This window comes from Podarcis muralis, chromosome 16 (genome assembly GCF_964188315.1).
Source record: "Podarcis muralis chromosome 16, rPodMur119.hap1.1, whole genome shotgun sequence".
Classification (NCBI taxonomy): Eukaryota; Metazoa; Chordata; class Lepidosauria; order Squamata; family Lacertidae; genus Podarcis; species Podarcis muralis.
In genome coordinates, this window is record NC_135670.1 from 11,977,474 (window position 1) to 12,005,360 (window position 27,887).

The 27,887-nt window shown below is 50.8% G+C and overlaps 1 protein-coding gene across 2 annotated transcripts; it reads left to right on the plus strand.

Moving 5' to 3' along the window:
- The first annotated feature begins 76 nt into the window (after positions 1 to 76).
- Positions 77 to 27,766, plus strand: LOC114586754 (sodium/calcium exchanger 1-like). 2 transcript variants are annotated; one of them, XM_028710542.2, is made up of 7 exons: positions 77 to 508; positions 11,085 to 12,855; positions 18,103 to 18,209; positions 19,653 to 19,774; positions 21,205 to 21,304; positions 22,759 to 23,031; positions 25,863 to 27,766. In XM_028710542.2, exons 2-7 carry the CDS (start codon positions 11,102 to 11,104, stop codon positions 26,237 to 26,239), a joined length of 2,733 nt encoding a protein of 910 aa, XP_028566375.2. In that variant the 5' UTR covers positions 77 to 508; positions 11,085 to 11,101; the 3' UTR covers positions 26,240 to 27,766. The 2 variants fall into 2 exon arrangements, with proteins under 2 accessions (XP_028566375.2, XP_077776848.1); XM_077920722.1 differs by lacking the exons at positions 77 to 508; positions 11,085 to 12,855 and adding an exon at positions 14,856 to 15,564.
- Positions 27,767 to 27,887: the final 121 nt, after the last annotated feature.

Sequence of the window (27,887 nt, forward strand, 5' to 3'; positions counted from 1 at the left end):
CTCTCCGCTCCCCCCCCCCCGCCACTCCGCCCGCCCCACCAAGACTCTCTCCAGGGTGGAGCAAAGAGGAGAGGAGGAGGATGCTGGTCGCATAAGCTGAGCATCTTCTCCGTGCCAGGGACCGGGGGAATCTGCTGGGGAAGGAGAGGGGGGCGAAGAGAGAGCTGTTTTGCTGGCACCCCAAAGCCTCACATTGGCGGCCCCCCCCCCCCAGCCTGGTCTAATAGATCCGCTCTTGCTTTGTAAGCAAAAGGGGCAGAGCAGGCTGGGGGGGGGGCACAGAGGAGGAGAGGGGAGCGGGAGACACCCGCTCGCTTGCAACATGGACAAGTGATTGAAGGCGACAAGTCAGCTCTCCGTCCCAGCCTCTCCCCCAACATAGACACCTGCCCCCCCCCCCGCCCGGCTGGTGGATCTGCACGGATCTGAAGGGAGGAGGGGGCAAGGAGTCGCCCCCTCCCATCCGATTGACTTCTGTCTTTGGCTGTAAAGACCTTCGGACAACCAGGTGAGGAGCTGTGTTGGTGGGGGGGGGGGAGTGGGAGAGAAAACACCTGGGCTGGGGTATTAGAGCGGGAGGGAGGGGGTCCCCTTGCAAGGTGGATGCAATTTAGGAAGTAAGGAATTGTGATTATTTTCTGCCATGAATTCTGCAGAGGTGCCCAGTCTCATCTTTATATATAAAAAGTTAAATGTGGCAATAGAATGGGTTGGTTTGTTTTTTTGCGCGCGGGGGGGGGGGGCAAATATTTTTTTTAAAAAATTGTCTATGTGCCCCAAAATATGTCATGTTGTGTGCCCCCTCTGGGTAGAGGTGGGCTTTGTGGGGCAAACATGCATTCCTAAGATGTTTGCTCTGAGAAGGATGGGGTTCAGACACGGTGTGTTGGGGAGGGAGGCAGAGAACAAGGCAGGGAGATTGTAGCCAATTGAGCTCTACTTAGAGTAGACCCAGTGGAACCCATGGACCTAAGTTAGTGGTGTCCATTTGCTTGTGAGTATTATAGTGTCTGGGAAGGGAATGGGTGGCTGGTCGTTTGGGGAAGTGGGGATGGGATCAGAGAAAAATGGGGAGGACATCATCATCATCATCATCATCATCATCATCATCATAGAAATCCGGGATGGTTAAAAGGAGGGAGGAGTATTTTCGGCTCAAGGACCAAGAGGTCTCTCCCACTATTTCCCAGCTCTGTACCTCCCCAGACTTGGGAAGAAGACACCCCATGCATTTTAACTGTAACACACACATACATATGCAGATAAGTTTTAAGGTTCAGTGATCCCAGTCAAATCCCCCCTCCACTTTTCCCCAAACACAGACGGAGTGCAGATTTCTCGGCTCATCTCATTGCTGATTCTCTCCCATACCTCTTTCCCCCACCACCCACCGCTGTCCAGGAATCACTTTTAACACAAACACAACAAGAAACAGAGAGCCCCGGCTGAATCTTGGCTCCTGGCTGGGACTGCCAGTGCCAAGGATTTAACCAGGGGGATTCCCTCCCCCCCTGCCCGCCTCCACACACTTCCTTTTCCTCCTCCCCATCCACTCCGTGTGAAAAGAGGTTGCAGGGGGAGGAGGGTGGCTCCTGCCTTCAAATCAATGGGAAACCAGCAACAGGAACTGCACCAAGGCAGAAATTGGGGTGAGGGGTGAGGAGGGAAGCACGTGGGTGCCTAGCCTGGCACCAGCCTGGGCACATTTGCACCACCTTGCACGAGGGCATCCGCTGAGTCTTGTGCTGAGCGGCAGCAGGCATGCACACTCGAGGGGTCTCCCCCCCCCCCGCCCCCATATGCATGAGGTCAGGGTGTGCGAAGACTTTTAAAAAGCTTTAACTTTTTTGCTGGGAAGCGCCTTGCAGAGCGATCACAACAGGGTCTGGTGCTCATGGAACTCTGATGTTCCTTGCATCTTAAATGTGGCACAATTCTGGGGAAAGGCTCCATGGTACAGCATGTCAGCATGTTCCATGTTCAATCCCCAGGGAGGGACCCTTGCCTGAAATCCTGGAAAGAGGCTGCCAGTCAGTGTGGACAGTACTGGCCTAGATGGACCAATTTGGTGTATTGCAGTTTTCTAGGGGCAGGCATGAACCCGTGCAGAAAGGGAATTCGGTTGGGTGTGAGTGTGCAAACGTGCCAAGGAGGTTTCGGAGGGCCACGCATATAAGAGAGGGTCCAGCAGAGGCTGAATAGTTCAAGGCAGAAATAATTGCAAGCGGAAAATGGCGAGAGGTCAAAAGGGCTTGCAAACAGAGGACACCGCTGGTTACTCTGGTTGCCACAGGTGTCTTGGGGGCAGGCCCCACACAGCCTGGTGTTGGACGGACACAACTTGACTGGCTGCATCCCAGCAGGTAGCTCCTCCTGCCAGGGTGCCCCTGTTCTGCCAAGGAGCCCTGGGCATATGTTACTTTCTCCGCCTCCCCCAGGGGATTCTTGGGATGTCCTCCTCGAGCCAAGGCCTGGCACAGCATCGCCTGCTCATGCCCCCTTGGCAGTGCCAGTTGCTGCTGCCAGTGAACGCGGATGGGAGCTGGCACCTGCTTAGGGTTGGCCCCTTAACGCTGCGGAGGAGGTGATGGCAAACACATTACTACACACATACACACACAGAGAGGACATTATAAGCGGAAGGAAATGGAAAAGCCTACTTGGATACATGCAACCCAGGGCAAACGCCTTTGTCACATCCCGCCCAGGCTGCAACTTTCTATACGGGCAGGGCTTTTTCCAGCCGGAACTCAGTTCCTGCACCTCTCAGGCGGGCACCATTGCCATTCTAAGAAAACGAGGGAGCTCGGTGGCAGAGCAACTGCTCTGCATGCAGAGGGTGCCAGGTTCAATCTCTGGCAACTCCAGGTGGGGCGGGGAATGTCCTGTACCTGAAACCCTGGAGAGCAGCAAGACTGAGCGAGGTGGACCAATGGTTTGACTTGGGATAAGGCAGCTGCTCCACAGCTTGGTCTCTGGGCCCGATTCCAGTGCTGGAACTATAAAAGGAGACCGTATCTGAGCATGTGTAAAGTACCTGCTCATCTTTGCCCCGCAAGGCCTGACCCTTGTAAGATGAAGGATGTACATAGGGGCTCATTCAGTCCGGCATCCTGTTCTCAGAGTGGCGAACTGGAAGCCCTAATGGGAAACTCCCCTCCTGCCATTTCCGGCAACTGGCATTCAGAAACATTACCAGTTCCTACAGTGGGGGCAGCGGGCTTCGGAAGCCCAGGGTGCAATTTCCAGGCTGACATATCCATCAGTTTTGTTTTTCCTGATTTGTAGAAATACTGCCCTTTGCGCCCATGCGTCAGCTGCGCAGAGAGGCGCATGTCGAGCGCCTTCACATAATCTGTGTGTCATCTTGCCTGCTTGCTTGCCTTTGCCTGGCAAATGTGCCCCTTCCATGTGCTTCTGGTTCGCCGTCTATTGAATATATTCTCATCCACAATGGACATTTTTCGCTGGATGTGGGCTGCCCGTTTTCAGTAGCCTTTCACCTGCCTGCCTGCTCTTTTTTTGCTTCGGGACATTGCCTGGGATCATGCACTCCTCCCTCCGCACAAATGCATGTGCAATTAATGCCACTATCTTTCGCATCGCATGACAGAGCCCTAGCTACCACTTTCCTCCCCTGATCTGACCAGTTCACACTTGGCTACTTCCCTACTATGAGCTGTGCAGGAAACTAAATGCTCACTGCACCACTGATAAAGAGACCACATGTGCGTTTTGCTGCGCATACAATGCCATGGGAAGCCCCGGCAAGCAGCTATCGGATGCATTTTCCCAAAACGGGTCTGTGTTTGGAGAATCAGAGGCTGGAGGAGCAAGCAAGGCACAGTCCTCAGTGCTTTACCACCTTAAAACCAGAAGGTCGGTGTGGGGAAAGCACACTGTGTTTGCATCACGTATTGTATTTTCTACAGAGCCGTAACCTCTGCTGGGAGAAAGAGAGGAGGACAGGCTGGCCCTGGCCGACCCCTCCAGAGGGCAAGCAGAAGGGGAATAATGGGGGATCACCCGTCCTCGGTGCCCCCCCCCGCCCCCATGCACAACCCAGTACAGAAAGCAGCAGTGGATTAATGGCGGGGATTACAATGCCAGATTGCCCAGCCAAATGGGCACAGGGACCGATTTAGGACAGAGACGTATAGGAGGGAGGAGGGATGAGACACTGAGACAATGGGAAAGAAGGAAGGATCCCATGGCAGGGGATGCAAGCTCCCCTGCTGCCTCCTGCTTTAAGGTCCCACACAGCTCCTCTGACTTGCACAGGAGCTGTGCAGAAGCCTTGCTGAGTTGGGGGGGGGGGTGAGTTACATCTGCGGAAGGAAATTCCCTGCCTTTCCTCTTCTCCTGATCTAATCATAGGAACACGCAAAGTCGCTTTATACTGAATCAGAACATTGGTCCATCTAGCTCAGTGTTGTCTACTCTGACTGGCAGTGGCTCTCCAGGGTTTCAGACTGGGAGCCTTTACCAACTTTCCTGGAGATACCTTCCACATGCAAGGTGAATGCTTTTCCGCTGAGCTACAGCCCTTCCCTAATCAAAGATGCTCCTCTGTCCTTGGATTCAACAATCCCCCTCTGCAGAATTCATCAGTGGGAGAGCAAGTGGCTAGGAGGGCAAGTGATGAAAGAAAATCCCTGGTTCGAATCTCGCCACAAATTCACCAGGTGGCCTTATTCTCCCAGCTGCCAACACCTGCACTGTGTCAGGAAGCAGGGGGAATACAATAGTACAGTGGTACCTCGGTTTAAGAACAGCCCTGCTTACGAACAATTCGGTTTACGAACTCTGCAAAACCGGAAGTAGTGTCCCGGTTTGAGAACTTTACCTCGGTCTAAGAATGGAATCCGAACGGTGGAAGGGCACCGGTGGCAAGAGGCCTCATTAGGGAAAGCACGCCTCGGTTTAAGAACAGTTTTGGTTTAAGAACGGACTTCCAGAATGGATTAAGTTCGTAAACCGAGGTACCACTGTACTGCCTACCTCTTTTCAGGGTTATTATAACTGGGATGGAAGGCTCTGTCGATTTCAGTTCTCTCAATTTCTCATTTGTTGGATGAGAACAGTCAGATGTAAGTAAGAATGCAGGCAGTTGAGGGGTTGGCCGAGCTCAGACTGAGAGGTTTGTTTGTTTGTCTGTTTAATAAATGTGTATCCTACCTTCCCTACAAGGCGCTCATACATGGTTCTCTCACTTCACATTTTATTCTCACCACAACTCTGTGAGGTAGGTTAGGCTGAGAGACAGTGAATATCCCAAAGTCACCCAGCGAGCTTCGTGGCCAAGTTGGGATTTGAACCCTGGTCTCTGAGGTCTTAGTCCCACACTCTGGCCACCACACCACACTGGCTCTCTGTTTGATGGGCCAGTGCTCCTTTTGCCTCAATGGGTCAGCCCCCCACTGAATCCCTGTCAGGTATTTCCTTCCTCTATCCCCATCCTCCATAGCTTTGGGAAAGGATCGCTCAGATCTCTCTCCTCTTCCTTAGCTGGGAATGGGTCCAGAAACTGGTTGATCTCCCAAGAATCCATTTCCCACAACTAGAAATCAAATATAATCAGCCCAAAGGCTGGTTAATCGGAATAATAATAATAATAATAATAATAATAATAATAATAATAATATTTAGTATTCCTAAAGCATCCCGGCACCTGGCACCACACAGCCATTGAGTTAAAAAGTAACAAGCCTGCAGACTTACGACCCGGCGACGCTTGATTTTTACAATGCCGGTTTTGATTTCTCTCTTCCACTTTCCATACCTAATGAGCAGCGTTCAACAGTCGCAAAGTCCAAATGAAAAGGTGCTTATTGACACTGCAACAGCCTCTTATCTGGTGCCGGCTTCTGAAGCGGAATGCATTAGCAAATGGGCCCATCATAATTTCCTTTGAAACACACACACACATAGTACACAGAATGGAACACATTAAGAATTTAAATGGAATACTTAATCTGGTTCTGGTCACACTTATTATGGAGCTGAAATGCATTCCGTGTCTCTGCTGTTATGGGGAGGGGAGAGGTGGAGGGAAGGAAAGAGTGTGTTGGCATTTTGCGTCAGTGTGAACGCATTTAAGAGCTTGTGCACCAGAGGCAAACTGCCCCCACCGCTTAAGTTCTCAAGACTCAGGAAAGGAGTCTGAAATCCGAAAATCACATCTGCGGGGATGCGCAAACAACATTAAAAAAAAAAAAACGTCTCCAGAACGGTAGCTGTGTTAGGCTGTGTACATATTATTGGCTAAAAATAAAAAATAAAAATTGCAGCTAGCTCGTTCTTTTTCTCAATTTGGATCGAAGCTGGTTTGGGGTAGGGAAATGCATCGAAGTGTACTCTTTCATAAGCAACGGCAGGAGGGATATGGATTTTGGGTAATGTCATGTGTATGCCGCTTCCTAAACCAGTGGTGGAAGCCAATGGTCGCAAACGGGAGTGCGTACACACAGCCTTAGCCACTTGCAGTAAAAACGACCGCGAGTCTTAAAGGTAAAGGTAAAGGTACCCCTGCCCGTACGGGCCAGTCTTGACAGACTCTAGGGTTGTGCGCCCATCTCACTCAAGAGGCCGGGGGCCAGCGCTGTCCGCAGACACTTCCGGGTCACGTGGCCAGCGTGACATCACTGCTCTGGCGAGCCAGAGCCGCACACGGAAACACCATTTACCTTCCCGCTAGTAAGCGGTCCCTATTTATCTACTTGCACCCGGGGGTGCTTTCGAACTGCTAGGTTGGCAGGCGCTGGGACCGAACAACGGGAGCGCACCCCGCCGCGGGGATTCGAACCGCCGACCTTTCGATCGGCAATCCCTAGGCGCTGAGGCTTTTACCCAGGCTTTTACCCTAGGCTTTTACCCGCGAGTCTTAGGGAACCGTAAAGCAAATGTTGCTCCCAACATGGTGCTGGAAAGGCAGACCAGGGACTTCTAGGGATGTAAGAACAGCTCAGACCAACCGTTCATGTAGCCCATCATTTTGGTTCCCCTCAGGGGCCAGTCAGATGCCAGCGGGACCCGCAACCAGAACAAAACGTAATGCGGAATGCTCCTGCCCGGGGTTTCAGCCTGCTGTACCTTCTCCCAGGATACTCCATTCCAATCAGACAGCCGTGCCCTCTCCTGGATACTCCATTCCAATGCCCCCTTCTCCCCACACCCACCCAGTTTTCTGTTTATCCTCTCAATAGACATTCAGTGTTCTGTGGCCGCTGAATACTCAGTTCTCAGCCAGGACCTGAAGACGACAAACTTCCCCTCAGTGTTTTTACCTCAGGAACTGATATTCAGAGGTAGACTGCCTCTGGACGTGGAGGTGCCATTGCTAACTATCGTGGCTAATAAGGGAAGCTGTGCTGGATCAGACCAAAGGTCTGTCTGTTTTCCTGCTGGGGCAAGCTGGGTGCTTCTAAATAAAGCTCACAAGCTGGGTGAGAAGGCAACTGCTCATTCCTATACTGTACTGTTTATTTCCTGTAGGCCGGAATTTGGGGCATCTAGTCTCCAAACTTAGCCATTCTAGGCAGCCATGCAGAAGCCATCAACAGACCTATGGTTTGTATGTAGAAATAGTAGCAGCAATAATAATGGAATATATCAAATATTAGTCCTACTAAGAGTATACCTATTGAAAACAATAGACATGACTACATGAGTTCTATTCATTTCAATGGGTTTGCTCTAAATATGGTTTAGTTGGATACAGGCCAACAATTCTTTAAAAAAATATATATATGGCCAGCTATTTTATTATCTAAGCTGTCTATAAAGGGAAACAAACATAACACTTTTCTTTTTAAATGCAAAGCACAAAAATCAAATCAACACAAATCAAGAGGAATTAACAGCACAAAGCTTTCTAGCAAAGGCAGAAGAGTAGTTGTAGTAATTCTTTCTTAAATTTCTACAGCCAGCCGTCAGGAAGATTCCTTAAGGCTGTTCACGAAGTGAAATAAGCATAATTAAAGAAACACCGCCAACACCCTAATAATTAAAACAAAACTAGTATAAATAACAGCACAGAATTGAAACAATTTGTGGCTCAGCGTAAAACTGCAGTGGAAGAGCGAAACCATAAGGTTTGTTTAAAAACACATTAAAACGGCCGAGGCGGAGGCCCATCTAATCTGCTTTTAAAGCTTTCTAAGCCAGAGTGAGTGATGTAAGTCAATTACGCACCGTGTGAAAAAGTGCTTTCTTGTGTCTGCCCTGAATCTCTTGCCCAATCAATCAATTTCACTGGGATTATGATGCCCCCTGTTGCCCCAGCCTGGTCCAGTATGCTAAGAGAATAACAAAAACTCCCCAGCCACTCTCCAAACCCAGCAGCTTCATTTTATACACCTCTCATAGGTAAACAACAAGAAGTAGCAAGGGCCACATAAGAACATAGTCCACCATCCTTTTCTCACAGCGGCCAACCAGATGCCCGTGAGAAGCCTCCAAGCGGGGTCCAAGCACCAGAGCTCTCTGCCCTCCTGCGCCTTCCACAAATTGGTACTCAGAAGCATTACTGCAGGGGTCAGCAGCCTTTTTTCAGCCATGAGCCAGTCCACTGTCCCTCAGACCATGTGGTGGGCCGGACTATATTTTGAAAAAAAATATGAACAAATTCCTACGCCCCACAAATAACCCAGAGATGCATTTTAAATAAAAGCACACATTCTACTCATATAAAAACACGCTGATTCTCGGACCGTCCGCAGGCCGGATTGAGAAGGCAATTGGGCCGCATCCGGCCCCCGGGCCTTAGGTCGCCTACCCTTACATTACTGCCTCCAGCTGAGCAGAGCATAACAGTCAGGGTTAGTGGCCATTGAGAGAGAGCTTTTTCCTCCACAAAGCTACCCAACCCTCTTTTCAAGCCATCCATGCTGGTGCCTCTTGTGGGCGTGAGTTCCACATGCCGTGCAACTATCCTGTTTTAAGTGGGACATGTCGGAATTACAGAAGCCACCCCAGCTTCTGATTCCATCCTGGCATGTGCTGTTTTGGATCCCGTACTTCCAGAAGCACTGTGCTGGCAGATGGGTGGCGGTGGGCGGCCAGTGGCAGTGGGAGGCAAAGGTGCGTATCACCAGGATGGTGCAGGGCAGGGAATGGTGGACCCCAAGGGAGAGAGCCGAGGCCCCATCGAGGTCGTGTCCCGATTTGCCTCACCAGGATGTTGGAGGGTACGGTTCCGTAATTTAACTCTGTGCTGTGTTGACGAAGGACTTTCTTTGTCCTGATTCTTCCCACATTCAGAGTACCTGGTTTTTGCGTCAAAAGAGAGGGAGAACAACTTTTCTCTAGCCGCTTTCTGCTCGCAACGCATAATTTTATAAACCTCCGTCATGTCACCTTTTAAGCGCCTGTTTCCTTGAAACGAAAAAATCCTAAACCTTTGTAGACTTTGGAGGACAAGTCTATTGGTGACTACTAGCCACAATGGCTAAGTTCTCCCTCCGGTTTTGGAGGCAGTGTGAATCTGGATACCAGTTGTTGTGAACAGGGCTGTCCAACGGGGCAGACTTGAGGCAGTTGCCTCAGGCGGTGGAATCTCACGGGGCAGTGCCCTCAAGGGTGTCTTGCTCACCAACCACCAGGCAAGCGAGGGGAAGCAGTGCTGGGGGCTTCCAGTGAGATCTCACAAGATTTCACAGAATTCAGAAGGGTTCCAGAATGTCTTACCAGAAGCTGTTGCTGCTGCTACGCAACCCTGGCAAGCGAGGCTTCAGCGGAGGGGCAGCAGCAACAGTGGGGCGGGTGGGATCTTCCTGTTTCGCCTCAGGCAGCGAAATGCTAGCTGTGAATCACAAGTGGGGGGCGAGTGTTGTTCTTGTGCTCAGTCCTGCTTTGGGGAGCCCCATGAGGGCATCTGGCTAGGCATTGGGAGAACGGGATGCTGGAGGATATGGGCCTTTGGCAGGCAGCCCTTTCTTACTCCCATATGCCTTACATCAGAAAATTGTAACTGCAGAAGCTCATGAGAAGTAGGGTAGTGAAAGGCAGATCCTCCTTCCTTCCTTCCTTTCACCGAATGTTTATGGGGTTTAAATCCGTGTTAGTGACTGCACGTATTCCAGCAGGGATTGGTAGTTATTCTGGATTGATGAATGAGGGAACAAAGGCGTGGTTGTGCCTCTGTGTCATCGGTGCGGACGGGTGTCTAGAGGAAAAGGCATATAATAGCTCCCGCAATTCTATTCTTGGGGCCGGGGCTGGAATCTATTTTTCAGCATCAGTAGGCGGTGGTGTACGTGGGAAGGGGGGAGGGAAAGGAAAGGGATGTTGCTGTCTCCCCTCTTGCAGAAAAGGAGTGAACAAGGAAGTGATGGGGAGGACAGAGAGAGCTCCTTTTGGAAACATGTTAGCCCAGAATTCTGGAAGTGAGAAGCTTGGGACACAGAAGTGACAACGTTTCTGGAATATCCTAGTACCAAAGCAGAGCCTTGTGCCTTTAGATTGACAGCAATGGACTCCAGACACCCATAAACTCTGCGGACCAAATAAAAGCATGGTTAATCTAATTTACGTACATAATTTTTTATTTCCCTCTCTTCTTTGAGTTCCTGATACATGCACTCTGCTTCTGCCACCAAGTCCGAACCTTCATTATCTTGTCTGGTCAACGCCTTTTCTACACTGGCTCTGAGCACAATTCATAGTGTTGGTGCTGACCTTTAAAACCCTAAACGGCCTTGGGTCAGCCCTGTATACCTGAACGAGTGTCTCCATCCCATACCATTCAGCCAGGACACTGAGGTCTAGGTCCGAGGGCCTTCTGGCAGTTCCCTCACTGTGAGAAGTGAGGTTACAGGGAACCAGGCAGAGGGCCTTCTCGGTAGTGGTGCCCACCCTGTGGAACGCCCTCCCATCAGATGTCAAGGAGATAAATAACTATACAAGTTTTAGAATACAACTGAAGGCAGCCCTGTATTTGACGTTATATTATGTTTTTCTATGTGTTGGAAGCTGCCCAAAGTGGCTGAGGCAACCCAGCCACATGGACTGATTATTATTATTATTATTATTATTATTATTATTATTATTATTATTTCACTAACACTCTCTGCCCTACCTTACAGGTATCGTCTTCCTCGCCATGTCACTCCTGTCTCAACTGAAGGCTTCAGCCTTGCTGCTGGCCTTGTTCCTCCCTTCACCGCTGGCGACGGTGGGTGGCCATGGTGGCACACATGGCGTTGAGACAGCGTCCCCGGACGGCGGCAACAACACCGCCAAGTGCCAAGAGGCCACGGAGTGCCAGGAAGGTGTGATCTTGCCGGTGTGGTTCCCACAGAACCCCTCTGTGGGGGACAAGGTGGCAAGGGCCATTGTTTACTTTGTGGCTCTGATCTACATGTTCCTGGGCATGTCCATCATTGCCGACCGCTTTATGGCCTCCATAGAAGTCATCACCTCACAGGAGAAAGAGATCACCATCAAGAAGCCTAACGGGGAGACCACCACCACCACCATCCGCATCTGGAATGAGACCGTCTCCAACTTGACCCTGATGGCACTGGGTTCCTCAGCCCCTGAGATCCTGCTCTCCATCATTGAGATTGTGGGCCACGGCTTCACCGCAGGAGACATGGGGCCCAGCACCATTGTCGGCAGCGCAGCCTTCAATATGTTTGTCATTATCGCTGTCTGCATCCATGTGGTCCCCGAGGGCGAGGTACGGCGCATCAAACACTTGCGGGTCTTCTTTGTCACTGCCGCCTGGAGCATCTTCGCCTATATCTGGCTATACCTCATCCTGGCCTGGTTCTCTCCCGGCATAGTGGAATTGTGGGAAGGGCTCCTCACCTTCCTCTTCTTCCCACTCTGTGTGCTCCAGGCTTGGGTGGCTGACAGAAGACTCCTCTTCTACAAATATGTCCACAAGAAATACCGGGCGGACAAGGCCCGAGGCCTGATCATTGAGACTGAGGGTGATACTGGCTATCCAAAGCTGGACATGGAGATGGACAACTCGCTAAAGGAAGGATCTGAAGGTCTCGTGGAAGCAGGGAAGAACCAGGATGATGAAGCTCGCAGAGATATGGCCCGCACCTTGAGGGACCTCAAGCAGAAACATCCAGAAAAGGACATGGAGCAGCTTATCGAGATGGCCAACTATCACGTGCTAGTCCAACAGCAGAAGAGCCGGGCTTTCTACCGCATCCAGGCCACACGCATGATGATCGGAGCAGGGAATATCCTCAAGAAACATGCGGCGGACCAGGCCCGCAAAGCCATTAGCATGCAGGAGGTGCGTGCAGAAGAAGACGAGTCCGTGACCAAAGTTGGCTTTGAGCCAGCGCATTACCAGTGCTTCGAGAACTGCGGCTCGGTGGTGCTGACTGTGGCCCGGCGGGGAGGGGACCCAGCCTGCGTCACGTTGAGGGTGGATTTCCGCACGGAGGACGGGACGGCCAATGCTGGCTCTGACTACGAGTTTGCGGAGGGCACCTTGCTCTTCAAACCAGGGGAAACCCACAAGGAAGTGCGGGTCGGAATCATTGATGATGACATTTTCGAGGAAGATGAGTATTTCTATGTCCACCTCAGTAATGTGCGGGCAGCCTGGGCCGAACCGGGCCCTGAGCCTCCTCCCAAAGCATGCCTCGGGCCTTCTAAGATGGCCACTGTCACGATCTTCGACGACGACCATGCCGGCATCTTCACCTTTGACGGGGCCTCCATGCGTGTGAGCGAGAGCGTGGGGGCTGTGCGCATCAAGGTGCTGAGGACCTCGGGGGCACGCGGGAGAGTGGCCATCCCCTTCCGCACCATTGAGGGGACCGCTAAGGCGGGAGAGGACTATGAGGAGGTAGCCGGCAAAGTGGAGTTCCAGAATGATGAGACCATGTAAGAGACCAGGGAAGACGGTTTGTTTTTGTCTTTGAAAATATTGGTGTGGGCACTGTGTACTGAAAACACGAGCAGGGATGCTGTGACCCACACAAGAGGGCCACCAAATTGGATGGCTTTTAAAGAGGATGGTGGAGGGAGGAATAATAGAGCATGAGTCTACCAATGGCTGGTTAACCATGCTGGCTATGGGGAGGCTGCCAGGAATCACAAGTGGGAAGTGGGTAGGTGCCGCCACACTAAAAGCCCCATTCCACTGTGTGGAATGGTCTTCCTGATAGGATGCCCTCTCCCGCAAGACACAGTGGGTATATAATGTGTGAGACCAGGGCCGGTTCACCCGTGAGGCAAGGTGAGGTGACCGCCTCAGGCCACAGGATCCACAGAGGCAGGAGAGAGGGCCTCCAAGGAATTCATCACCCATTGCCTCCGTAGCAGTGGCAGTGATGGCTGTGGCAAACTCCTTGGTGTCCAAATCTTCCTCCTCCTCTGCAGCCATGCCGCCTCTACAGCGGCCTTTCGACAAAAAGGAGGTGCTGCTTGGCTTCCTCCCGTCCCTAAGGAGGAAATGGTGGGGGCTGCCCTCTGCACCCACCTGGCATGATTCAGCCCCCTCCCCAACCACGGCAGCCTTTGATTCCCACTTCAACCATAGGGGGAAGGTGGATTTATCCCCTCACCCTTGTCCTGATGTAAATCTTCGTTCACCCTTTCTTCCCTAGCCGGGAAGCACCATTTTGCAGTTTGCCTCAGGTGGCAAAATATATTGCACTGGCCTTGGGCAAAACGATCTTTTAGGTATCCTGGCCCCAGACTACATTCAGTGATTTGTGGCTGTTATCGTTGTTTTAATGGTGTAAGTTTTATTTCCTGTTCCACTGGGTTGTTATCGAGCAAAATTGAGCCTTGACGGGAGTCCAAGGAATGTTAGTGATTTGTTAACATGTATAGCTAGGGCTCTGCAGCCCAGTACCGGCACCTCGAACCTAGTCTAATATAGGGTTGCCATATTGCAAAAATAAAGTTGTTGAGCTATTTTTTTAGGAAGACCACAAAATTGTTGCACTATGGCAGCCCTAGTAGCTAAGTGGCAGTCAGAGATTGCTTTCCCCGTTCCTCCCATCACACCTCCCCTCTGGAAAATGTCAACACAGCTCATTTCCCTCTTCCCAACCCCCCCCAACCCATTCTCCTCTAGCTCCTGAGATACAGTGGTTTGACGCAAGCAGAAATTCAGCTGCGGAGCGTTGCTTGGCTAGAGCCAAGAAATGGGAAACAGATATGGTTTTTTTTAAGGGTGCGGAGCCTGAGGACCCCCAGTTGTTGATAGATTACAACTCCCATCGTCCATGCCTGGGCATGCTGGCTGGTCCAACCGCACCTGGAGGACAGCAGATTCCCCACCCTGATTTAAGAAATGGGAATAGCATGTTGAATGTCTGTTGCACATACCAGGTTTATGTTAAAAGGCATGGGAGGAGGCCGATGCTGGGTCAGGAGTGGCAAAGCTTGATAAAGGTGCTCTGTACATGCTCAGGGGCACCATTCCTTCATGATGCAACATGAAAGAAAGACAAGAAAGAAAGGCACACACTGCCATAGGTCAGTGGTAGAGCATCTGAAATGCTCTTTTGAAAATTAGGTGCTGCCTTTATTAGAGTCTCTCTCTCTCTCTCTCTCTCTCTCGGCCTGTGATGCCTGCTTTAACTGGCAGCCAATCCCCGAGGTCTTGAGCAGACAACAGTCTTTTCCTGTCACCTGCGATCTGAGCCTGCTAACCTGGATAACCCACCTTCCAAGTGTCCTGGGGTAAAAGGGACATTCCGTTTTTTCCCATGCAAGATCTCGGCGGCCATTTTGAGTGCCACGATCTTGTGTACTCTCACCTCGAAAAAGTGCATTTTTTTCACAGCAAGAGCAAGGTGCGGGTCACGTGACTTTCCTGGGTGCGCCTCCTGGAAGGCGTACGTCCCGGTTTTGCATCAGAAAAAGTTGGGTGGCAGGGAAGGGCTCCATAGTCTGATGCTAGAGCTTCTGCTTTGTGTGCAGAAGAAGGTCCCATGGTTCAACCCCTGGCATCTCCAGCTAGTCCTGAGAGACACTTCCTGTCTGAAACCTTGGAGAGCCACTGCCAGTCCGTGCAGGCAGTTCTACGCTAGATGAACCAGTGGTCCGACTCAGTAGAAGACTCTTTCTTAAGGACGTTTGCTATGAGTGGCAGGAGGTCCCAGGCTCCATCCCTCAGGAGCAGGCAGCGTCCTGTGCTCACACATCCATCTCAGAAAATTATCTCCTCATAATTGCTGCTCGGCTGCCTTGTCGCCAGCCTCCAACCAACACCGCCACTCACCCCCAGCATCCCTCCGGCTCCGTCAGACACATGGAATTAATTTCTTGAAATCTTAATCTTTCACCCGTCAAGCTGTGCTGCAGCAACCTCCAGCTCCCAATTTGACAGGCTCTGACCTAATTGCACGAGAAGGGGAAAGTGGGGTGGCGGGGGGAAGGAGCGGGACGTTTGGCCGACGGCACACGCGGGAGAGAGCGTGAAAGCACCCGTGCGTGGGGGCGAGCGGCTGGCAGGCCGTAAGCCGACGTGCGACGGAAATGGTGCAAGTGCGAGCAGATAAAAATGGGTGCTGTGTGCCAATAGAGAGGAACATGCAGGAGTTTGTGTGTGTGAGGGGAGGGTGGTGGCAGACAAAAGTGAGTGTGAGTGAAAATTTATGGGATGCGCATTTATGTGCTCCTATGTGAACTAGCGGAGAGCAACGTTTCTTCCAGAGGAAAGCGGGTAGAAATTACCTCACGGCAGTTGCTCTTCAAAATGGGGATGTGGAACCACAAGCCCTTGAGGCCTCTCTCTGGCCCTTGAATCTGTCCCTAAACTACACCCTTCCCTGACCCCTTTGCACCCCACACCCTTGAGTGTTTTTGTCTGATTGGGATGTGTCCTTGAACTCTGCAATAATGTTTCTTACTTGTCTGGATGGAGAATAGAGAGAGGCGTCTGTGAGTGTATGTGTGGAAACTAGCCTCCTATAAAAAGATAATATTGACATTCGTTGCTCCGCCCACTTTTGCCCTTGGCTCCACCCACGACTAACATGTGGCCCTTGGAAAGTTGTCCAGAATGGAATACGGCCCCTGGGCTGAAAAAGCTACCCCACTCTACAAACACTCTCCCTCCCTCCCCCTCCCTCTCTCTCTCTTTCTCAAAAGCACATGCCATTTGTCCTATTCGTTTTAAAGGGTATGGCTTTTCCGTCTTTTTGTGACAGCCTCACTCACAGAAATGGAAGCAGGCAAAGTTTTTATTCCACATAAAGTTTGGGCCCTCCAGGTGTTACTGAACCACAACTCCCATCAGCCCCAGCAATGACAGGAGTTGTAGCAACATCCGGAGCACCAAGACTCTCCACATGCCTGTTTCATTAGAGTAAGAATTACTGGTAGACCTGCTTAGTTTACGTGTGCCAGGCAGCTTCTGTAAAAAGTGCAGGAGCCATTCCTGTAAAGGAGGTCGCAACTTTACCTCAGGTTTTTGAGGTATCAGTCAACTGAGCATTAAAGAAAATGCTCTATCTATATCATCTATATCTATATCTATCTATCTCTATCTCTATCTCTATCTCTATCTCTATCTCTATCTCTATCTCTATCTCTATCTCTATCTCTATCTCTATCTCTATCTCTATCTCTATATCTATATCTATATACAAAGCCACAGCCTCAGAAGAATAAAGGTGACATGTGGAGCTAACAAGCATAGCCGTTCCAGGGATATAACAACATTTTGCTATATTGCCACCTGTTCAAGTGATGGATTTATGAGACCCCCTGAAGGAAGATACTCAGAAGCGCCTCTAAGGATCGAGCCAGGAAACCAGCTCATAAGAGGATAAATTATGTGTTCTCTATCCCCTTAATAAAATCTACAGTAGAGAAACAGACACGAGGCTGTTTCAAGCTCAACATGATCGCAAGGGCGACAGCACCTGTCACTGAAGGGAACTTCAGCAAATCTCTTACTGAGGATCTTGGGAAGGCAAGAGGTTAAGACAGCCCAGCAAAAAAACCCAAAAAACCGCTCTTCTGTACTTACGTACTGTTGAAAAATATAGCTGTGGCATGCATTTGATCAGATTTGTTGTTCTGACGCAAATGCGGCAGAGTTTGGGGATATGTCTCTGTGTCAGTGAGACCTGAATCTTAAGCTGAAAGGGTGGCAAGGGCTTCCGCCCCCTTGGCAGCCCTATAGCATTGATGTACCCACATATATTCCCATCCCATTAGTACCAAGCCGTCTCTTTGTGTTTGTAATTAGGGAACTAAAAACAGATGGCATCAAGCGAGGCTCCGGCTGCCAGACTCGGCTTAGCGTACCCGGAGTGTGTGCATGTGTGTGCGTTGTGCCACAGCTTGGCGAGAGTGAAGCCATGGGGTCATGCATAAGCAGAGATGAGCTCGGAGGAGCAGGAGGTGGCTATGGGGAGGGTTGCTGGCTTCTCCCTGCTGGCCCCGCTCCTCTGTGCGGAGGGGGCTGGTTCTGGGGCAGAAGGCAGGGGCCCCAATGGCAGGTGGTGCCCGAACGGATGACAGGCAGGGCCTGGGTGTGAGTTCTGCGCACCCAGATCTGGAGCTAAGATTTGGGTGGGGGTGGTCCAAGCTTCCCTCTCTCTTAACATAATTGACCAGCAGTTGCTGGAGCCCATCAGGGCTGTTAGGGCGGAAGTGAGGGAGCCCACCAGTAGGTGGCACCAGAGCCAATGGCCGAAGTAGCCAAATAATTCTACGTTTGTCCCCATCTTCCTCTTTCTCCCTACTGATTTCTACAAGGGGCAACGATGAGTTTATGGAGGAGGAAGCTGCCAGGCAGGGCCACCCACTGGACTGGGTACAAGGAAGAGGGCGGGCAGGCTGGGGCTGGCTGGCTGGCAGCAATTTGAGGTTGGCGAGGCAATGCTCCATTCGCCCTAATGCACCGGCCTCTGCTGCGTGTGACTTTTAATGGCTGCCTGCTATGCCGATATTAAGCCAAGGAGTGCTTTCCCTGTTGCGTCACTTCCGTGCCAAAGAAAGTATGGGCTTACTAAATTTCCATTTGCTGGGCTATGAGCAAGGCCAAGGCCAGGCCCAGGACAGGGGGGGGGGAGGGGAAAGCGGGGCAGTACCTTGGGAAGATAGTTTCCTGTATTAGTCTGCCTGCTCCAGGGAACCCATGATTTTCTCCCTCGTTCCCAGGAGATACATCGAAATTAAAATTATTGACGATGAGGAGTATGAGAAAAACAAGAACTTCCACCTGGAGCTGGGGCCACCAGAACTGCTGGACACAGGTCCACGGCATGGTAAGGAAAAAGTGGGGAAATCTGGTGTGTGTGTGTGTTGTTGTTGTTGTTTTAGTTTGTATTATGTGGTGTATTTCTGTGTTGTTATATTGTAAACCGCCCTGTGATTCTTGGATGAAGGGTGGCGTAGAAATTGAAGAAATAATAATAATATGATTTGCAGGAGAGTCATCCTAAGATACTTGAGGGGCAGGGTGGGATGTGGGGTGGGCTACAACAGGGAAGAGGAACCTCGGACTTGGGGGGGGGGGCAAATGTGGTCCTCCAGGCCTTGCAAGCCTGCTGTACGAAGGTCAGGTTCACATTCATTGCTCCGCCCACTTTTGCCTGTGGCCCCACCCACTACTGGCTTGTGGCCCCTGGAAAGTTGCCCAGAAGGGAATGCGGCCCTCAGGCTGAAGGAGGTTCCCTTCCCCTGAGCTTATGGCAGAAAGACATAAGGAAGACATGGTACTAGAGGAGCCCTTTATTTGTAGGGTTGTGTAATCCAAGGCAAGTTTAAAGATAAGGAACCCTCAGAAGAGAGAGAAGTTGTCCACCCACAGGGAGTGAGCAGCAGCCAGGCAGCAGACTAAGCAGGCAATCAGATCATCGGCTCACACTCTTCCCTAGAATCATAGAATTTGGAAGGAACTCTGAGGATCATCCTGTCAACCCCCCTGCAGAAATGTAAAGCGTTTTTCCCCCCTCCAAATTATAGTCACCCTGTCTAAATTTGCATTGTCCAAATCATACATTTAGAACACACTGTTGTCTGCCCGTCCGCCCCCGAATAATCCTGGGAACTGTAGTTTACCCCCCACAGAGCTGCATTTCCCAGCACCAAGCTCTAGTTCCCATCACTCTTAGGGGCAAGTCATGTGCTTTAAATGTATGGCATGCACACAGTTGAAATTAACACAGTCCTAATTAATGCAAAACTGTGTCCTCTTTTTGGGTGACGCTCAAACGATTGCAGGATGATGTCTCAGAGTTGTCTCGGTTGTTTCAAGTCCAAGAGCAACATTTAACCGACTTGCCGAATTGGTGGGGAAAAGGCTTTGCCTCCGGGGTTCTATGATCTTTGCTTTTTTAAAAAAATGAAAGGAGGGGAGCACAAAGAGAGATGGCCAACTTCTTTTCCTACCTCTGTTCCCCAGCTTTTAAACAGTAGGCTGGCAGGTAGAAGTTTAGCAGGTGATGGTTTTCATGAAAGGGAGATAAAGTGAAAATAGAAGCTTCACCTTCTGCATGCTGGGCTGCTGTTTGAAAGGCAGAGGGGCCAAATTGTTAGGAAAGCAGGCACCCTTGGGCCATTAAGGAGATGGATTGAGGCAACTGGGAAGGGGACTGAGGACGGTGGGTGACGGAGGAGGTTAGAGAGTTGGAAAGAGGTTTCTGGAGGCTGGCAGAGAGGGGCTGTTGGGATTCCAGCCTCTCCCTATGTGCCCGTTTTCACCCCAGGTGACTCCAATGAAAACCGCCTGCCTAACGGAGAAGAGGAAGCAATTGCCAAGATGGGGTGTCCTAGCCTTGGAGAGAACACCAAACTTGAAGTTGTTATTGAGGAATCTTACGAATTCAAGGTAAGAAGACAATCTCTCACCTGGCACTCACTAGCAAGAAAGACTTTTCAGTCACAATCCCCCTCTTCACACCTCAGCATCCACACACCCCTCCCAGCGATGGCTGGTGCCCATTGGGACTGGTTGGGTGGAAGGCAGGGAGCCCACCAGTAGGTGGCACCAGAGCCAATGACAGGCAGAACCAAATAATTCTAGCTTTGCCCCCATCCACCTCCTCCCTGCTGAGTTCTATAAACACTGAGACTAAGGAGGAGGAAGCTGCCAGCAAATGCCATCCCTTGGACTGATTGTAAGTAAAGAGATAGACAAGTGTGGGTGGACTGAGCTTGGTGGGGCAGTGCCCCATTTGTCCTAGTGTGCCAACCTCCAATTTTCCCCATCCATTAATTTTTTTTAAACAAACAAGACTATTTGCAGTTTGGAAAGTGACAGGGAAATGCGATGAAAAGTGTGGGATGAACGAATGACTAACAGGAAGATGTTTAAACATTCTGCAAGCAAATCAACATATAGCAAGGCGGATGCCCATTGTCGTATAACTACCCTATTAACGAATCAGAACAAATGCTCAGCAAAGACCGGACATAGTCTGGCCACTGAGCAAGCAAACCAGGATGAATGCTTAATAAAAAGGCTGTCTTGAAAGAACCCTTAGGCATTTGAATAAGGAATCAAATCAGGAACCAGCTCCTTGCCCATTAACAGAGGCTGCGAATCCCCCGGAATAAGGAGCTGAAGTTTAAACATTTCTGTTTCCCCACCTGCTCGACCCCTGCCATGGACTTTTGGGCCACCACAAAACATCCAACCCTGCCAAATGTGTATCTGCCCCCTACAAGGTGCCCTCGCATCTCATTCAGCCTCCAAGCCTTATCTGTTTTTCACAATCTGTTATTGAGTGTGATGTCGCTGTGTCAGTTATCATCTCATCCTTATGCACTCAATGGATCACTGCCCTCTGCAGGTGAGGGCTTCCTGCAGATATCACCTTGTCTGGATGTCCATTCCACACAATGTCGGAATTGTGCCTTTGGTATCGTGGCACTTTACTTGCCTTTTGGAATTCCCTCTCTTTGAATATATAAGTTAATAATAACAAATTTATTTCTGAGATGGGCAAATGCCCATCCTGGTTCTTTATTAAAAACAGATTTGCTTCCTTTGAATCTGTCTCCCGGTTTCTCACGCCACCTTTTGCTCCAGTGCCCTTGTCATCATGGCTGGTTAGGCAGATGGCAGGGTGGCAGGGTGCCCAAAGATGCAATGACATTTCCCACGCCATCCCTGACCACGGGCACTGAAGAGCCAAGAGGAGGAGGATAGCAATACTGGTGGTGGTGGAAAGGGGTGGGCATGGGGGAGAGGATCCATAGGGACTAGCCCCTTCTGCCCGCTTAAAGTTCTCACCTCCCCACACCCCTCTTTTCCAGAGCACTGTGGACAAATTAATAAAGAAGACCAACTTGGCCCTCGTCGTCGGCAGCAGTAGCTGGAGGGAGCAGTTTGTTAGCGCCGTAACCGTCAGTGCTGGTAAGAAAGAAGATGGACCTTTTCGGAGGGATATACCGTAGGTAGGAATGTTGGGACAGAGGGTGTAGCCAACTTCTGAACACCACAGACAGATGCTTCCAGTCACCAGCCACAACACGCTCAGACGTAGCCTCATCCCTGTGGGAGGCACGTCGATGAGAAAAATAAGAAAAGGGAGAAAAGACAGCAGGTTTCTGCCCCAAGGAACTTCTGGTTTAAATATTCCACAGTGGAAGAGACAACCCACTAGAGGGGCCATGGGGTGAATGCAAGAAAATGCAGTTACATGACAGGGATGGGTGAAGCTGTCAATTTTGTTTTCTCCCAGCTACTCTTTTCTTTTTCATTCTTAAAATTCAGTTCTCCCCACCTCCATGCCACTTTTCTGATTATTATTTTTTAAGGTCTTCCTAACAATTCTCAAGGGACACGGGTGGCGCTGTGGGTTAAACCACAGAGCCTAGGACTTGTCGATCAGGTCGGCAGTTCGAATCCCCGTGACGGGGTGAGCTCCCGTTGCTCGGTCCCTGCTCCTGCCAACCTAGCAATTCGAAACCACGTCAAAGTGCAAGTAGATAAATAGGTACCGCTCTGGCGGGAAGGTAAACGGCATTTCCATGCGCTGCTCTGGTTCACCAGAAGCGGCTTAGTCATGCTGGCCACATGACCCAGAAGCTGTACGCCAGCTCCCTCAGCCAATAAAGCGAGATGAGCGCTGCAACCCCAGAGTCAGTCACGACTGGACCTAGTGGTCAGGGGTCCCTTTACCTTACCTTTAACAATTCTCAGGAAGCTTAACAAGCTACAGTTCCTGGGATTCTTTGGGAGAAACCATGAGCTTTAAATGTATGGGTTTGATGGGACCTTTGGGTAACTTAAAATGGCAGCGAGCCACTGGGGATGGGAGTAGAGCTTGGCTCTCATTTGAAAGCGGCACAGCCACCTGCCACTGAAAAGCATCCATGGGCCTGGCAGGGAAGATGGTAAATGGCAGTGCAGCTAGGTCAGGCCCCCAAGGGCCCCCACACCTGGCCCCTGGGGCCCTTGGCAATTGTATAACTTGGCTAGCCGCTGTTGCTGGGCCTGCTCTCCCTACCACCATAAGAGGTTTTGTTGCCCCATTGGAATCTCCTTAATTGCCTCCCCGCTCCCTACACTCACATGAGGTAAGCAAAAGCAGTGGCGTACCGTGGGGGGTGCAGGGGGGGCGGCCGCACCGGGCGCAACATCTGGGGGTTAGGGTTAGGGGGCGCAAATCCACGGGTTAGGGGGCGCAAATCCACAGGTTAGGGGGCGCAAATTACTTGCCTTGCCCCGGGTGCTGACAACCCACGCTACGCCACTGAGCAAAAGGGAGGCTAGAAGAAAGACTAGGAGCTGTGGGGAGATTGGCTAAGGTTGACTGGTGGCGTCCCTATTAATTTAAGGTGTCTCTCTGTGCTCCCTCCCTCCAGGTGACGACGAGGACGACGACTCTGGCGAGGAGCGCCTCCCCTCTTGCTTCGACTACATCATGCACTTCCTGACGGTTTTCTGGAAAGTTCTGTTTGCCTTTGTGCCGCCAACCGAATACTGGTGCGGCTGGGCCTGCTTCTTTGTCTCCATCTGCCTCATCGGAGTCCTCACCGCCCTCACCGGAGACCTGGCCGCCCACTTTGGCTGCACCATCGGCCTCAAAGACTCTGTCACAGCCGTGGTGTTCGTGGCCCTGGGCACCTCCGTGCCTGGTCAGTGAGGGGCGGAAAGTGGGGCAGATCATATCAGGGTCAGGAGTGACCTCAGTGAGGGGAAGGGGGGGAACCGCCACAGGAAAAAATTGTATTTTATGGGTTCTCTTGGCCCCGATCAGCTGGGAGGAAATTATTATTTTTTTAAAAAATCTATTAAGCCTTAGGGTGGTGGATAGACTTTCCCGCTTTTTTGACTGCAATCAAAGAAGCAGGGAGGTCTATTCGCCATCCATACACTTAACAGCATAAGCAGAGTGTGACAAGGCAATGACTTTCCAGGATGGTTTGTCTCACAGCACCTGGGATTTAGAGGCAAACTCCCTCTTTACATAGACTTTGCATTTTTAACTGTCAACAGCTAATAGCCATCGATATCCTTAATTTTTCTAATTCTACAATCAATCACACACACACACAAACAAACAAACAGTGAGCCTCCCTTAGTTACCTGGGAATAAGTCCCATTGAACTCAGCAAGACATACATCAAAATAGACACATATAGGATTGCACTGTAGGGTACTGTTTGCCAGCCCGAGGGCCGCATTTCCCTTTGGGCAGCCTTCTGAGGGCCACATACCAGTGGTGGGTGGAGCCAGAGGCAAAAGTGGGTGTTACCACCTTCAGCCTCTCTGTCCCTGCCCAAAGTTAAGTATTTTATTTTGTCTTCTAGTTTATTAGGTACTAGAACCCCATATAATTCCATCAACCCAGAATAAAAGGGCATAGAGGGGAGAGGAAAAAGGCAATTATGCCTCAAGGAAGAAAATCAGTGTTTTTAGCTCTGCAGTCCTGCAGGCAGATCAGAGCTCTTTCTCCAGATCTAGACTCCTCCTTTTCTACTGCAGAGGTAGGGGACCCACAAACCTTATTTTAATTTGTCCCCAGAGGAGCTGCTGTTGCAAAGTGCTTCCCCTCTGTTGTAAACAAAATCTGCCCTTTTCCCTTATGGGGTATCCAAGAGCCCATATAGAGTCCTTACGTAGGTTCCCTATTGGTAGGAGTAAATTATTGGGAGGTAAGTCATAGAATAAGGGACGCGGGTGGCGCTGTGGGTTAAACCACAGAGCCTAGGACTTGCTGATCAGAAGGCTGGCGGTTCGAATCCCCGTGACGGGGTGAGCTCCCGTTGCTCGGTCCCTGCTCCTGCCAACCTAGCAGTTCGAAAGCACCTCAAAGTGCAAGTAGATAAATAGGTACCGCTCTGGTGAGAAGGTAAACGGCGTTTCCGTGTGCTGCTCTGGTTCGCCAGAAGCGGCTTCGTCATGCTGGCCACATGACCCGGAAGCTGTATGCCGGCTCCCTCAGCCAATAAAGCAAGATGAGCGCCGCAACCCCAGAGTCGGCCACGACTGGACCTAATGGTCAGGGGTCCCTTTACCCTTTACCTTTAAGTCATAGAATCATAGAGCTGGAAGGGACCTTGAGGATTATCCAGTCCAACCCCCTGCAATGCGGGAATCTTGCCCAATGCGGGGCTTGAACCCACGACTCTGAGTTTAGGAGTCTTGTGAGCTACCCCATTGCTTTAATTTGTGAATATTGGCAGCTAGGAACCTCAACCAGTTGTCCCAAATGAAGGTCATTGGGGCTGGTGGGAAATGGAGGGCCAAAAGTTCCCCATCACTGGATTTCTGACGTGCACACACACCAGGGGCTCTAACAAATCCTAAGCCTGCTCTTGCTATTTAGGGTGAGCAGAGCGGGGGCGAGCCTTGGGTTCATATTAATGGCTGGGGATGAAAGAGCAGGAGACTCTCACGTCTCAGAACATGTGGCCGACAAAGCCAGAGGCGACGGCAAGAGGATTGTCGGGGAAGAGAGGCGGCTGTATTTAACAGGCAGTCTGGAGAACAGGATTAGAAAGGAGAAAACTTGCTGTCTTGATGAGCTGGTGGAGAAATGATGATAAGGCTAAATCTCATATTGAGAGAGGGAGAGTGGGAAGCTAACCCCGCAAAGTGCTTAAATGCCCAAATATATATTACGTCGCAAAGAATGAAGGGTTCTGGAGAGGATTGGAAGTACGATTGCACAGCAGTGTAATACAGATTTTTACTTTATTTTATTTCGCAGACTTTTTTTTTTTTAGGCTTAGCAAGGGGAAAATGGAGACATTCGTTTGGGAGATTTGCCTCCTGCTCGAACAATTTATTCTGATTTCACAGGGTCCTGAGAAGGTGTAGGGTTGCTGCACCCATGGCAGTGCCGGATTTAGGACGGTGTGGGCGGTTAGCCGAGGGGGCGCAAAATGATGTTGATGATGATAAAACCTACATTAATACGGGAGGGGCACCAAATCTTGACCTTGCTTGGGGCACTAGGGTGGCCATGTTACAAAAGTCCGCCCTGCCCTTAGCTCCCCAAAATTCTGACACACTTACTCACCCCTTAGATGAGAAATGGAAAATCCTATCATCGAAATGTGGCCCTCCAAGCTCTGTTTGGCCCTCCAGTTGCCCCAGGCTGCATCCCACTCACTACCCCTGATCTGCACTTTCCTTGAGGGCTTTTGCCTGCCTTGAATGGATCCTTGTATGGCAGGAACATAGGAAACTGGTCAAAATACTGTTTCGCCTAGCTCTGGGTTTCCCAAACTTGAGTCTCCAGATGTTTTTGGGCTACAATTCCCATCATCCCTGACCACTGGTCCTGCTAGCTAGGGATGATGGGAGTTGTAGTCCAAAAACAGCTGGAGACCCATGTTTGGGAAACCTTGGATTAGACGATACCCTGGGTGAGCCGCAATGTGGTTGGAAGGAAGCATGGCCCTAGCTCAGTGTGAGAGTATCTGTTTTGCAACCGCCTTCTGCCCTTTTGTCTCTGCAGATACCTTTGCCAGCAAAGTTGCCGCCATCCAAGACCAGCACGCCGACGCCTCCATTGGGAATGTGACGGGCAGCAACGCAGTCAACGTCTTCCTGGGCATTGGGGTGGCCTGGACTATCGCAGCCGGGTACTGGGCCAGCAAAGGCCAGCCCTTTCACGTGAAGCCCGGCAACCTGGCCTTCTCGGTCACCCTCTTCACCATCTTCGCCTTCTTCAGCATTGCGGTGTTACTGTACCGGCGCCGCGCACCCATCGGCGGAGAACTGGGCGGTCCCCGAAACCCCAAAATCCTGGCAACCCTCCTCTTTCTGAGTCTATGGCTGGTCTACATCCTCCTGGCTGCCCTGGAAGCCTACTGCCACATTCAGGGCTTCTGAGAGACAAGCGCAGACTGGGAGATTCGCTTTCGGGTTTGGCCTGGGGGAGGCCCCTGTCCAAACCTTGGGAAACTGATCCCTGGATGACTTGGGGGTGGAGGGGGAGAAAGGAAAAGACAAACCCTCCCTCCCCAAGTTGGGAGATCCCTTTTTTCTCAAGCACATGAGAACACCTTCACTTCCACAACAGTTCAGTGAAGACTTTGGCCGACGCCAGCCACGCGGTCTAGTAATGACAAAAACAGGACAAAGTTACAGGGTCGAATTCTGGCCAAGGCTTCTGCGATGGACTGATGGCAGAGTTGCCCGCCTCTGTTTGGAGAGAGAAAATGCCAAGCTATTAAGATCCCTGATTTTAGACCCATCTTAGGGGTGCAACAGATTCAAGGGAAGCTGAGCCAGGGCATAGGCCACCCCCTTCCACACTGACCTGGGTGAATTAGTAGCCTAAGAAAACAGTGGGATGGGGGGAGGGGAATACTGACCAGCCCTGCCAATTATTCTTATCCTTGCAAGTATTGGAGGACCAGTTAGTTGGACACACTGTCCTTCCCCTTAAGCCTGGCCAGTGTCTTGCAGCGACAGAGATGGGGCGCTCTTTGCATCCCAGTGGATGGTAACGTAATGATGTCAGCAAAACTGGAATTTTAGGTGCAAGTCGAGGTTTGTGCTATCTTCCTCCTGTTCCTGGCCAAATGACCCATAGAAGGGTGGGGGCAGGGAGAGAGGGAGGGAGAGAAAGGTGGAAAAAGCAAGCGAGAATAGATAGGAGAAGGGAAGAAGGATCCTAATCAGCCAGTTTACCTTGTTCCAAGCACAGTCGATACCCTCCGAAAAACCTGCACTCTTTACAAACTCCCCAGAACAGCACAAAAATCTCTAAACAGCAAAAAAAAAAAAAACAGAAATATAGCTAGATCTAGGATAGCTGCTTTCCCTTCCCTTCCTCTTCCACGGCACAGCGCTCCCCCTTCCCAAATTAACTTCCCCTATATTAGTATTCGACTCCCCTTTTCTGTACAGAACTCAGATTTCTATTTAGTTGAGATTATTTTACTTACAAGGTGGGGAAGCCCCCCACAGAAATTATTTTATTTTTATTTAAAAAGAAGAAAACCCACAAACCTCCGGCACCCATGCAATTGTCTGCCCCTTCTTTGTCCCTTAATGTGGACACCCCCCTCCTCCTGTCCAGACGCCACGGCCTCTGCGCATGGTGCTTCCCTCCTCTCTGGGGAGGGGGGCCCCCGACATTGGTACGTCCCATGCCTCAGTTTGCATGGTGGCCCCTGTGACCCCGACCCATACAATCTCGTGTCTCTGTAAGTCACTCTGGTGTCCATGCTTGCCCGTTCGTCTTTTGCACCAGTGCCTGCCTGTTGCTCGTGCCTGCTGTCTGGTTTTCCCAAAAAACAAAAAATGTGCCCTTCCTCTTACGTCCTGTTGCCTGCGCTACCTTGGATTTGTGTTGTATTGTGTGTGCGTGTGTTTTCTAAAAAAACAAAACAAAAAACTATTTAAAACTTACTCAAGAAAGCTGCGCATTTTTTAATATATAAAAGGTACCCCTGCCCGTACGGGCCAGTTTTGACAGACTCTAGGGTTGTGCGCCCATCTCACTCAAGAGGCCGGGGGCCAGCGCTGTCCG